Genomic DNA, 14,172 nt, shown 5'->3' with positions numbered 1-14,172 from the left:
ATGTATTAATCTGCTTAGTGGAAGCTCTTATCCAGGGCACCTTTCATTACATTACATTATTGTCATTTAGCAGACACAGGTTACAGGTTTACACGTCACCCATTTACACAGCTGGATATTTACTGAGGCAACTGTGGTGTGATGGTTACTGAGGAACATACAAAAGACAACAGCGCCCCCGTCTCGGAGCTGAACCTGAAGCCTTTAGGTTACAATTTCCCTCTGTAATCCACCACAGCACACCACCATCCAGCATGCATCTACCGTCTTCAATTGCCACACAATGTCAAAATGCCAGAAATGTCAAAACAAAACACTGTTCGTTTATAAAGAAGCACAAACACTGCAGGTGGAGCCGTCACACTGCATCACAGTGACCCTGCCCACAGGTGGAGCGGCTTCAGATGGGACCAGTTCTGACAGGAAACCCACCGAGCCGTGAAACGGTGTCGGTCTAAGTCTGCCGGGAGAGCTGTGACACCAGGGCGTGCGCTCGTGAGACGCCGCCTTGTGAACACAAACACAGGAACGACACGTTTAAAAGCCAGCTACGTCCCACACATCAGAGGCCTCAGTACGACTCGGACACAAAATACACTCACTGTCAAACAGACTCCATTCGCCTCCATGAAAATGCATGAGCAGGGAGAGGAACGCCACCGTCCCCATGCATATTAGAGAGTGACTGAGGAGAGACGGGAAGGAGCCTTGGAGTTTGACGAGCGCCAGACTTTTACCCACCCTACACTGGCTGTCTCTCTTTCCTGTCTGCAGCACTGACCTAAACTACACCTGGATATTCCATTAAGGGTCAGTCATGAGGGCTGATGTATTGAAGAGCTATGTTGCATTTACATGCCTGTCACTGATTCCACCATGACGTCCATGACGTCCGACAGTAGTGGGATTTTTACTTTTTCTTCAGTCATGCAAAAGCTGACCCTGAAGGACGGTGCTCAAGCCCGTTCAGAAGAGCGGTCAGTAATAATGATGCAGGTCTTCAGTTCTTCTTCGCAGATTCATTAGGAATCTGAGCAATGTGCTCTTTTTAATAACAGTCGTATATCAGGAGGTGCTTCTGCAGGCCCAGCTGCTGTGGACTCCAGCGCATCGTACCCCTGCTGCCGGAGCCAAAAGGAGGAAGTAAAGAATGTGACCAATGAGGTTAACAGTCGTTTTGGGCTGGGGGTGTTAACCAGGTCCGCACGCTCATTAAAAACAGAACATGACTGAGCGTGCTCGGGGAGAGGACTGAGAGGGAATCAAACTTTCACAAATCTGCACTCCGTTTTCCTGCAGACTCGCAATGTGAATTTACACACTAGTGTTATTTTGTTAGCGTGGCATAGTGGTAAGGAGCAGGGCTTGTAACCAAACGGTTGCTAGTTTGATTACCTGCTGGGGCACTGCTGCTGTACCCTTGGGCAAGGTACTTAACCCACAATTGCCCAGTAAAATATCCAGCTGTATAAATGGATAACATGAAAATTGTAACCCATGTAAGTTGATTCACGGTAATATTAAACTTTCACACATCTGAGGGTAGGTTTCCTGTGGCTTTGTTATGTTTTCGTTTTATAGAATAGAATATATATAGAATCTGAAAACAATCTATGTTTTCATATATGAATACAGCCTAGATGCCATAAAAATCCACTTTCACACTTTTTCTATAGTACCACGCCATCCTTTTCTCCAGTGATGGATGAAACAGGTCTTCAGCTCTGTGTTAGCACTTTCCTGTCCCAACACTCAGCACAAATACTCTCCCCTAAATCATTTCAGGGGTGTGACAATTCCCTGAACAGCGCAAAGCCCGCTGCGGCGTTACGAACAGGCAATAAAAACGCACAGAAACGTGTCTCAAACAGGACACGCGTGGGTGTTGGCACCTTCTAGCAGAAACCAGAGCTTTACACATCTCATTCGCCATCGCTCCCTCCAGTTTGTCCTGGGGCTCTTATTAAGGTGCTTTCCGTCAGTGACCGTTCTGATATTCCTGGCTCCGTGGCTCAGGGCCGTGAGGAAATGGCACATAGTTAAAAGTAGCCCAGGAGGTTACACCTACATAAACCGCCTCAGTGAGCTGGAACACAGCTGTCTATGTTCTAGGTTAAGCAAACATTAAAAATCTATCGTGCAGGGCGAGAATGTACGTCAGGTTCTGTGCCGCGAACAGTTTGGTCTGGAGTTTGGAGACACAGGATCCATCAGCAGAAGCCCTAACAGTGCTTCCTCGGACCAGATTCTTAACAGTGGGTGCAGGATGTACTGTGAGTGAGTGAGTGAGTGTGTGTGTGTGTGTGTGTGTGTGTGTGTGCGTGCGTGTGTGTGTGTGAGAGTGTGTGAGAGTGTGTGTGTGTGTTTGTGGCTCTTTGACAGAATTTTCAGTGCCTGGCCTGAATGGTCCACATTGAGAGAAAACACAACATACTGGTAAACAAAATCCAAACAGAATTAAATGTATCAACATAACTAACTTTTTATAAATGTTTCAGTAAATAAAGTGAGGTAAAAATAAGGTCTTAGAAATATCTCACACACACACACGACAGAGTTATTTGCTTAGCAGACACCCTTATCCAGAGAGATTTAGATATTATGAAAATCCCTTCAGTGGCAAGTGCTGACGCAATTCAGGTTAAGTACACCTACCAATGGTACATTGCGTCCACTGGGCTGGACTTGAACCTGCAACCTGCTGGTTGGAAATGTACTGGCTAAGCACTGTGCCTCAGTATCACACTAAGCATCCTCCATTCAGTGTAAACTGGCAGTAAATCTTCTTTACCAGTTCTTGATAGTGCAAGTATAAGAACAATTGTCTTGCCCTTTATTGTTGCTTAGCAGATAGTCTTATCCAAGGTTAATTATGTATCTTACATTTCCACTTATTATCCATTTATAAAGCTCCCCATTAACAGCAGCGGTTCCAATTAAGCCTTTGCTGAAGCATTTGTACTCTAAACAGCACTCTAACTTTGGAACTGAACACACAAGCTTGCAGTCTCAAGCCTCTCTGTGGCAGATGTCCTCAGCTTTGCTAGAACTCTCTCAATGCTCTCTGTACTGACCCTCCCTGCTGCTTTCAGTACAGTTGACCATCAGGTCCTTCTCGCAACCTCGGCCTAACTGGGCATTTTTAGCACCCTTCCGATTTCTCCCACGAGGTGATACAATGTGACTGTCACAAAACCTCGCTGTCTGACCACAGGAGTCCCTCAGAAATCCATCCATTGTTCTCTCCTCTTCTCCCTTTATACTAAACCTCTGGGATCAGCCATTTCCTCTAACGACTTCTCCTATAACTGTTCTGCAGGCGTGACACGATTAAATACTAAACTCTAATGTATGCACTTCCTGAATACTGGACAAATTCATCTGCCAAATGAATAAATGTAAATGTAAACATAATTATAAACAAGTCTGCCTTCATGCTTTGCTGGAGTGCTGCCCTAGACTCACTTATGTTTATTTGTTCATCAACAGGAAACATAACGTTACAACGTTGGTTGGTTAATTCGGGTTAAGTACCTTCAAACACCCCTGGATTGGAACCTGCAATCTTCTGGTTGCTCAGCAAAGCAGCAAAGCCACACTGCTTACTGCTAATTGAAAAGGATCTAAACCAGACCCCTCTGGAGAAAGGAAACGCTCTCTCCGAGCTCATGGCGCGGAGTGCCCGTTTTGGCCAGTGGGAGCCCCAAAGCAAATGGTTCCTTAATGAAGCGTGCTGTTGCTGGTGCTCTCAGTGCGTGAAGCCGGGGTTATAAATAGAACGTAGCTGAGCGGTTTATGGGTCCGCCTGCTGATGCGGTTTGTGGAATGCCAGCCGGTTCTGCAGGCCCGGGTGCCGTGGGGGGGGAGCTCTGCCAGACTGGCCGGCGGTCGTGGTTGAACCGCGTGCCGAAACGTTACCTGCTCATGTTTGGTGAGCCGGGTCTTGTTGTGGATGTCGGAGGAGACGAGGGTGAAGCTGTGTCTCTCTGTCAGGATCCGAAGCAGCAGCACGACGGTGCGGCTCCCGCACTTCCCCACCCGGTTGTACACTACCTGACTCGGGAACGGCAGGACCTGGAAACAGTAGGTTGTAGGGTCAGAACCTGGGCCTTGGGATGACAATGTATTACAGGGTCAAGACCTTGAACAGAAAGTACTATGCGTTATAAAATCAGGACCTGGGCCGTGAAGCAGGAGGTGTACTAAGGTGAGTAGGTAGACCAGGTTGCACAGTACATCATAGGGTCAGAAGGATGAAAAGGCTTCTACACTGAAGTCATGTCTTGCTCATGAGGTATCATAAACAAACGCAAAAACCAAAACAGTCAAAGACACCAAGACAGAATCAATAACTGGGAAGTGATCTGCCTATCACAGCTGTTATAGCATTTTCAGATACAGCATATATTTTTCCAATCATTACACCTTTAAGGTAATCACACCAACATTAAACACTGGTGTGAGTATAAGAAGGCTTTTCCCAAGTAAAGTGTTCAGTTCGGCAAATGAAGCATGAACCTTAAATAGATGTTAAATAGATGCTGTTTCTGAACCTTGGATTGTTTTTATTTCGTTTTGTTGCTGTATATCTGTTTTTGATACAGTATCATTTTTCATATTGTTTGTTTTAACTGATTGTTATTGCTGTTGAGTGGATCCCAGGAAGACTAGCGATCACTATGTGGAAGCTAATGGCAAACCCAATAAAGAATAAAGAATAAACAATATGAGCCTTATAAGGGCTGTTGACTTGTGCTGTGTTCTTGGCACATCAAACACTTTCCCCGGGGTTCATTTTTAAACGCTAACTGACTTTTTCCGCCGTGATTGCAGGTTCAGATTAGATGCACGTGTTGAACGGCAGTGGAGAGGTAAGGCTACCAGCTCCACATCTGCCCCTTTTGGCAAGCGCTGGGCCCAATAAACAGCCGCGCGGAGCTCTTTCACAGCGCAGAGATAATTAGAAACACAGCGCGTTCCTCGGATCAGCTGCGCTGCCCTTACACGCCCTCCCTGCAGGAAGGGCCGAGCCGGCCACAGCCGGTCACAGAGCCACACACACCACTTACGGTGGTCAGCCACAGTGAGTGGCACAGACTCACCATGAGTCATGACTCATGTGTGCACAGTGACCGCTTCAACGGTTGAAAATCCAGCTTAGTCGTGGTGTTGTGCTTGTCCTGTGCGTGTAGCTTTCTTCTCAGATGTGTCCATGGTGATATCATTTGGATCTGGCAGTTAAAATATGAGGCATGCAGACAAATGAGGACACAGCCTGTCTGATTCCAGCTGGTGGCTCTTGCCATTTTGTTTTTAAATATTTTGACTCTGAAACTCTGTAAACAATGCTGTGGTATTTTGCTAAATTTCAGTTTCACTCTGATGCTGTTTGTAGATTTCAGCTGATTTATGGAAATGACCGTGGCCACAGTGGTTATGTATTAAAACTGTAAATGTAACTAGTAAAAAACTCAGTGTTGGAGACTCAGTGCTGCGGTGGTGGTCTCTTTCACAGCCAGCTGTCACTGGACTGGATTATGTTCTGTGTTTTATTGTTTGTATTATTATCTGAATCTTCAGCAGTGCTGTGACTGCCAGGGTTTTTTTTTCTCTTCCAGACTCACAGAAGTCAGTATCATGCGGCTTTTGTTGTAGACTGAAAAACCAAACGTAAATGAAGACCGCAGGGAGCTACGGGCTCTGAGACCGCTCCCAGGCTCCTGTGCTTCAGTGAAAATGCACTTTCGTGCGACATTCACCGTAACGAGCCACAGAAACACTGATCCACTTCACATCGCCCTGCGGATTCATGAATAAAACCCCTGATCAAAAACAGGAATCATTTTTTAATCTGACTGCTTTGAATTATGCATTAAGAGGAGACACTCCGTTATGAATCTGCACTCATTCCGTCTTGTTCAATCTGCCGTGCATCTCGCCAAAACAGAGAAAACCACATCTCCCCGAAAACCAAAGGCCCCCTTCCTGGATTTCGCGCTAAGCTCTGACCCCAGATCCAATGGGTTCATGGCCAAAGTCAGTTGTAGCGTTCTTTAGAGGGAGGAAGTGGAGTGATAAGGTTCAAAGCCCTGAGCCTGTGGGATCATTCTGAGGGCTGAATCAGACGCACAATGACACAGAGCTTGAGTCTGTAATCCTGTTCCATCCTGTAGCAACCGATAATAAAATAACAACCCCATTAGTTAATAACACATAACTTCATTATTTCCAGTAATGACATAATGCATTGAGGAATACTGTAATTGCTTTTGGCCATTGGTGTAATACAATATTTAAAAAAAAATTTTTACATTACTTGTTTGCTGTTATTATGCTGGTTGCTATAGGCATTGAGGTTACTGGATCAATCAGGGCTCTGGTGCCTGTCAAAAGTTCATTCATGCGTTCATTTCATGTAAACACATGAAATGAATGCATGCATGAACTCCTTTTACATGGCATCTTTCAAGGATCTAAGAGCAGGTATAGGTAGGTGGGAGGTAAATCAGCTCAGCCAGAATCAGGAGATCAGCCCCTCTGTCTCCACTGGCTCTAGACTGTTCAAATCGTTCTGGGGTCTGAATGCTATTGGATGCGCCAAAACTCAGAGCTGAGCCGTCATTAATTAATTACCTGAGCTGTGAGAGCAGTGCAAAGATTGCTCTGGAGACTGTCCACTTTGGAATGACTCTGAAGTGGGGCAGACACCCCCCCCTTTACACTAAAGAGCTGTTAATGGAGACTGTGGTGTGTTACCAGGCTCCTATACACCCAGGCTGTAACTGGTGGCACAAAGTCAGAAAACTTGTATTAAGCACCAAGTCATCTCCACAAACTCAGTCGGAGTGAGGGTCATGGTTTAAGTTAGGATTCGAGCCTCTATATCCTGATAGAAGATCACTTTGTACAAAACTGCCTGTTTTCTGAGCTCTGCCTGTGTGCAGCCTGAGCTCTGCCTGTGTGCAGCCTGACCCTTCTCCCTTTTTGTTGGTCCTGCAAGTTCTCAGACACCCTTGGGATGCTGTCCTGTCAGAGCTGGGGCTCAAGGCTTCAGAGAGGGTGTTATACTGTGCTTACTCTTGGGGCTTGGGGTCCATGGTCATCAGCAAAAGTAGACTGGCCTGTGGAGGAAGAAGAACAGAAAACAGAAAAGTCAAACCCTAATCAAACAAAACCATGTCACACAGGCTTCTGGACGTGTGAAAAATGCTGTCATTCAGCAGTGAATGGAAATACAGGCTTGGTGTTCTGAGCACACTCTGAAAACACCTCAAATGGAAAACGGGGTGTGGCTCTGAGGTGATCTGGGGGACACAGTGAACCCAGCCCTCGTGGAAACACAGTCAGCAAAATGTGCTAACTGTCAATAGCTGGCAGGATGTACCCCTGATAAGAAAATCAAACGTGTTTCCTGAATATGACATATTTTTTTCTCCACGCCTTCTACAAAGCAGATAACTGACACACAGCAAAATTACTCTTAAGACTGCCCTCAACACTCCCCGGAAGTGTTCATCACAGGAAGTGACATGGCAAAAGCAAGAGATTCTGGTATTTTCTGTAACACAGCGGCCACGCGAAGAAGGTTGTCACTTTTGTAACTTTTAAAGTCACAGAGGACTGTCAAATTCTAGGTTTTCCCATGTAGTGCTGTCATTTGAATTATGTATAAAAAATTAAAATTTCATAAGACTTGTACTTTAACATGCTGAATTTAGCTGTACACATATCAAACCACATCAGTTATTACCATGTGCATCAGATATATATTTTAAAACATAAATATATGCTCCTGTTTTGGACTCAGGATTTTAACATATATTTATTTATTTTTTTGTTAGATAACATCCCCACCCTGGCTCCAGACATGTGTGCTTATGAATATCGTGTGAACTGGAGATCCTTGGAGGTTCTGGTCTTCAGGACTTAACTGCTCAGTTGGAGGCGGGGACTGGGAAAGAACCTATGGGCTGCTGCTCCAGGAATCAGTGAGATACGCACTGAAGGGCACCTCTAAAATCCTCATAACTTCGGATCTCCAGGACCAGGAGTAGAGGGCCGCAACCTAAAGCGGATTTCCTTGCAGTGATAAGAGTGATTGAGGGAACAAAGGATTTAACGCAATCCTATCAATACATGTTTTGTCTTTGACCTTCTTCCCCAGAAGGCTTCACCACAGGATGGAGAGAGAACACATTTCATGCACACACACACATCCACACACACACAGAAGCACACACACACACACACTCTTGTGACTGAGCTGAGTGTTACATCCCAGAGCCCCACCTCCCAGCAGGATCTCCAGTGGAATCTAACACATGGGCCCCAAACCTGCCCCACCACTACAGGCAGGTCAGGATCAGCACAGCAGGACTGCAGGGAGAGGGGGAAGTGAGAACAAGGCTGCAGTCTGAGAGACAGGAACAGGGAACAGCACTGCAGTCTGAGAGACAGAGGCAGGGAACAGCGCTGCAGTCTGAGAGACAGAGGCAGGGAACAGCACTGCAGCCTGAGAGACAGAGGCAGGGAACAGCGCTGCAGTCTGAGAGACAGAGGCAGGGAACAGCACTGCAGCCTGAGAGACAGAGGCAGGGAACAGCACTGCGGTCTGAGAGACAGAGGCAGGGAACAGCACTGCAGTCTGAGAGACAGGAGCAGGGAACAGCACTGCAGCCTGAGAGACAGAGGCAGGGAACAGCACTGCGGTCTGAGAGACAGAGGCAGGGAACAGCACTGCAGTCTGAGAGACAGAAGCAGGGAACAGCACTGCAGCCTGAGAGACAGAGGCAGGGAACAGCACTGCGGTCTGAGAGACAGAGGCAGGGAACAGCACTGCAGTCTGAGAGACAGAGGCAGGGAACAGCACTGCAGTCTGAGAGACAGGAGCTCTACAGGGATGACTCACTGCGGTTGGAGCTAGGGTTGGGCGAGCTGATTCTGGATCAGACCTACTAGGACAGCATGCTTCTGCCCAACAGAGACTCATTAAGATTTAAACGAGCTCATATGTGTGGAGAATTACCTGTTTCTCTATACTGTTTGCCATTATTACTGTTTTACTGATGTTACACATGGATATATAACAAGGTAAGGGAGCAGATCTGATAACAATTTTATATCTGCATGGACCGACACGCAACTCAAGTGGACTTCCAGGAAACCTACATGAGCTGCTCCTTCCAGGGGAAATGGCTCTCATACTTTCAGAGAGGATGTTTCTCAGGCTTCCTCTCACAGACAGGACTGCCACACACTTCTGTTCTTTATCAGTTTGTACACCCCTGTCTGGTAAGAATTTAAACATTAGATCTGAAAACGCAGAACAGCCCACAACAGGATGCAGTTTGACTTTCTACCTCAAGGCGCTTCCCGTTCGGGCTGCTCTCAAGCGCATGTTAGCATAGGCCCTGCTGCAGTTAGGAATTAAAAAAAAAAAAAAACATGAAAATTCTGTTGCTCGTCTGCAGCCCGGCTGAGAGCGATTTGGCAGCCTTTCCTTCAGCTCTGGGAGAGGCAACAAACGCTTGGAAGCGTGTGGACCCTGAGTGTCCAAGCATTACAGGCCGGCTAGCCATGTAATCTCTGGCTTGGGACTGACGCGGACAAGATGTTTTCAGGCAACAAAACAGAGCCTCGAAAAAGCAGCGGGCCAAAACGGCCACAGTGTCTTCTTTTAGCTTCGGGATCGACCTAAGGCAGAGGTGAGCAGAAACCGAGACACTTCCGTCTGGACTGTGTCTGGATTCTGGACTCTGCTCTCCGTCTGGGCTCCTTACCCTCCAGACGTCTCTGCACCTCCTGGAGGTTTGTGTTCCAGACAAGACTATCTGCGCAGCTGATAGTTACAGGGACTGTTACAGTACATGACAATGACTGCGCAGACGGAGCTGGGACACAGTGGAAAAACAGTGCAGAAAATACGAGAAAATGGCTCACCAGTTCCAGTTCACCTGACACAGAGCGAGAGCTGTTTCAGAATCAGCTTCGGTACTCGGGGGTAATATTGCGTGAGAACTCCATGCTGCAACAGGAACCAAAAAGGAAGTCGCTCCTGATTTCTCCCCACTCACCGTGACACAGTATACATCTCACATTTACAGTTATAGAGCAGTATCTGTGCACTCTTAAAACTCCACAAGAACATTTGGATTTTAGATATTTTATATATATATATATATATATATAAATTAGTAACATACACACCACTATAGTGAAATACTGAGCTGAACTGGTAACAGACATAGCATTCACTGAGTATACAAGTATACTCAAGTAATATATACAAGTAAAATCTGTACAGTAACTAGTAGTCCTTTGGTTTAAAAACTGAAATAATTGGGGAAAAAGCGTGATTAGCGTGTTGCCATCCCCACCATCATATTCTGTATGGCCTTAAACAAATTGCATGTTACTTCTTTGTATTTTGTAGTTATTTTTGCCCATGCAGAATGTGCTCTGCAGGGTCGCCTGAGCCACGGCTCCGTCATAAAGCAGCCTTCAGACGGGCGACGGAGGGAGCACAGAGAGCTGCTTTATGGCCAGTCGCAGCTCCGCGCACTCCAGGGAGCCCTCCACACAAGCACTGTTTATTCACGCTAACAGGGACGGATTAGGACCAGGCCTTGGAGAAAATACTAATTGGGTCTTCGCTTACTGTCCGCAGTCTATACGCCACATTTTTTAAATTGTTAATGAAAAAAAATGTTCAGAAATGACTTAGTGCTGTTCAGAGAAAAGCGGTGGTAGACATTCGGGAGCGTACCGGTCTCCCCCGATCTCGTCAAGTTCCTGCTCGCTGGACTCCTTCCAAGTGCAACATCAAGACCTCTCTGCTGTCGGCGGTTCAAACTTGTGTTAAATATAGTCTGAAAGCAACTTCGCGGAAAAAAAACATTATGTTCCCTCAGATTTGAAATGAAAAATTCATCAAAATGTTTGCCTGAGTGTCAAAAGGGTAAAATTCTTCCAAGTCTCTAAACTGCATCGTTTCCTAAAGAGTACAGTATAAAAATGACTACGCGGCTTCAGAAACGTAAAAATCTAAAACTCCCTTTACTGCATGCCTTAACATGAGTGAGTAAAAAGCTGAACACCTTCTGCTTCTCCACCGGTGCACAAGACTGCAAAATGCAAAATGTCATGACCAAAATTACTGGTGTATGGCCTGCAAGTGAAGGTACTGCAGCTTCACAAGAACACAAACATGGCAGGAATGCTTTAGAACAGTGGTTCGTAACCTTTTTTTAAGTCATGGACCCCTTCCAGAATTCAGTGAAAGCAATTGACCCCCTCCCCAGAAAAAAATACACATAAATACATAAGCACAACATTTTTTCTGTAATGTACAAAAATGAAATTAATTAGCTTAGGCCAGCTGCGTGCACAAAATATATCTGAGGCATGGTTTTCATTATATCTGCAGGCCTGCCAAATCAGCCATTGGTCACACACCAACTTTGATTTCTTTATATTTCGCTGTAAATACTTCCTCATGCCTACTTAGCGTCAATCATCCACAAGCATTAAACAATATTATAATAATTAGTCTAGAATGACAAATACAGTAAAAACTTGAAAAAGCTAATTTTTCACAGGAAAATTCACCGCAACGGCACAAGGAAGTATGTCATCTGTAATGCCTATCAATGGGGAAACTACTCTAGACTATTCTAAACTATTTATTACATGGCAACAATGATGACTGTACATTCCCTGATCATGTACAGTTGTATCCCATGTCACTCTACACTTAAGAGTGAAGCAATGCCTTAGTAACATAATTTGCTATAAAAAGTTTTTTTTCCACTAAGGATATTTTTAATAACAGGAAGGAAATTGAAAATTGAATATTTTTTGCCCAGTTCATGGTCCTACCGAAGCCCATCCAAGGCCCTTAGAGGCAGATGGACTGCAGATTAGGAACACCAGCTTTAGAAAAACCCGAATTCCAACAAGTACAAACAGCAACGCAGTATGAAATTCGCACAAGGCCAGCTTCCCCGGCTCTCTTTTCCTCCTCATGTACTGTCCTCTCATGCTGCCCTCACAGACTTTCACCAAATCTGCGAGACTGAGCGATTCGGGCTCCCTGTAGCCTAACCCTAATAATAATAATAATAATAATAATAATAATAATAATATACGCCCAGGAGAGAACTTATTACAAAATCCAGCCTCAGTTTCTTAAATTCGAGGGGCCCTGGCTTCGCTGGGGCTGCTGTTGGGGCTTCTCAGATTACATACGTTTAAATGGAATGTGTTGCTTAGGGAGAACACAAAAACGGCTTCTCTTTCACACTAGCACTTTCTACCTTCCATTTCAGTGTTATTATAACAGGAGAAATTCAGGAACAGATGAAGGGACACAATTCAGCACACAGGTCTGCAAGACATTTTCTGATACTGCAGAGACGCATAAGAGTTCCTATATACTGTAAAGACCATAACGTCATGATGTGCCACCGGTGTCGCCAAGCTATACATCTCTACAGATACCTGCTCAGAAATGATGTGGTACCCTGTCTTCTTCTCCTCCTCACTTTATACACTGACAGACAAAAAGCGAATGAAAAATGATACTGTAATGGAGCAAATCTGCTTTAGTGTTGCAGATGTGTGCAATACATCAGCTCACCTTTTCCCTTTGATTTCCCCCGCTGCTTTTCTGCACGTGAGGGAAAGTGAGAGGAGAGGCTCCTGGGAACTGAGCTGTCTTCCATTTGGCTGCTGCACTGCAGGCCACTGCTGAAGGGCCACAGGGCAGCGGAACAGAACCCAGACCCGCCTGAGCCTGGAGAGCAGACCCTTAGAGCGGATTCATACTCCCCACCCCCTTAGCAAACGCACTGCTGAAGCGTCCTGCTCTCTCTAAGCTGCAGCGGAGCTGGTTCTGAACGCAGGTCCACGACGCCTCTGGGATCAGGGTAAGAACTCACCCTTATGAGGGACTAGCTGTTCAGCTCAGTGACCCAATCGTGTCTCTTGTCATGAACCTCTACAACTGCACAAGTATGCAGGATGAACCCCGATGCTGAGCACTTCAGCTTCCATATTCCACACTGACGGCAGTGGGCTGGCCCCAGGCTACAGGAGAGCAGGGCAGCACAGTTAAGTGCATGCAAGAGCCTGTAACAGATAGCAGTACCCCACATGGGACTAGAACACGTCATGTTCTGGTTACAAAGACAGAACTGCAGAATTCCGTAGGAGAGTGAACTGTTCGCATGCCCGTCGGGGTCAAGGGAGGTCGGGGGTTTTTGGAGGTCCTCTGTGGCCCTTCTCTCTCCCACACAGGTCCCGGGGAGGCCTGAATAAGGAAATGCCAAAATTAAGACGAACTTCCTCTCAAGTCAGTAAATAGCTGGGGTTTTACGTGTTGGGCATCCTGGTCGCCATGTGTCACGCAGGCGATTGCCACACGTTGGTGACGGAGGAGGTGAGTACTTTGGGATCCGCAAAAGGGATGCACAAACATAAATGCAATTATTACCCTGTTCATCTAAGGATCATGCAACGTGAGTTTATCATAGGACCCCAAGCTGTCAGATCTCACGCCCATCACAGAATCACAGACTTCAAAACTGGACAGATGCTCATAACGAAGTCCCAATGAAATCAGACTCTCCGTTCCCATAGCAACAGGGCATAATATGGGAAGCTGTGACGTTTATTCGGGATCTTCATCGTTCAGGCTGGCTGCAGTGTTGACAGCTCTTGAAAGCACGAGTTCTGTAACTGCACACAAAAGGCCGGGCTTATGATTCAGTGTAACCAAGGCCAACTTTTAAAACACTTTCAGCTGTGCATGTTTTCTGCATATGTACTTGCTAACACAATTTACAATGTCAATGCATGGGAAGAAACAGCTGTCTGTATGTATAGAAAAAAATTAAATCAAATGTTTCCCTTCCCAGTACATGCAATTTTATACATTTGTAGAAAACACAACACATTTTATATTTTAATTAACAAAACAGACCTGAAAGTGGAAATGATTTATATGTTTTCAAATAGATCTAGAATGAAATGCATTTTAAAATAATTATGCACATAGGATATGTCTTTTAATACACGGTAACTTCATGAGGGTGAGCACACTGCTTTGTCCACAGTCATTTTTCTGGCACCAGAATGACATTCAGAAACAGAGTAATCTCTTATTCTACCCCG

At 45.6% G+C, this 14,172-nt stretch overlaps 1 protein-coding gene across 1 annotated transcript in view; it reads right to left on the bottom strand.

Annotated features, from left to right (window-relative positions):
* Positions 1-14,172, bottom strand: part of LOC118786743 (uronyl 2-sulfotransferase-like) — a 28,303-nt gene that overhangs the window by 8,265 nt on the left and 5,866 nt on the right. Inside the window, exons 2-3 of the mRNA XM_036542040.1 lie at positions 7,078-7,121; positions 3,919-4,074 (exon numbers count right to left, since the gene is read on the bottom strand). Of these exons, the coding sequence (XP_036397933.1) occupies positions 3,919-4,074; positions 7,078-7,121 (200 nt within the window). The remainder of the gene's footprint in view (positions 1-3,918; positions 4,075-7,077; positions 7,122-14,172) is intronic.

The sequence above is a fragment of the Megalops cyprinoides genome, chromosome 12, assembly GCF_013368585.1.
Source record: "Megalops cyprinoides isolate fMegCyp1 chromosome 12, fMegCyp1.pri, whole genome shotgun sequence".
Lineage (NCBI taxonomy): Eukaryota > Metazoa > Chordata > Actinopteri > Elopiformes > Megalopidae > Megalops > Megalops cyprinoides.
The sequence above is the reverse complement of the archived record's forward strand: the minus strand, read 5'-3'. Positions and strand labels throughout refer to the sequence as shown.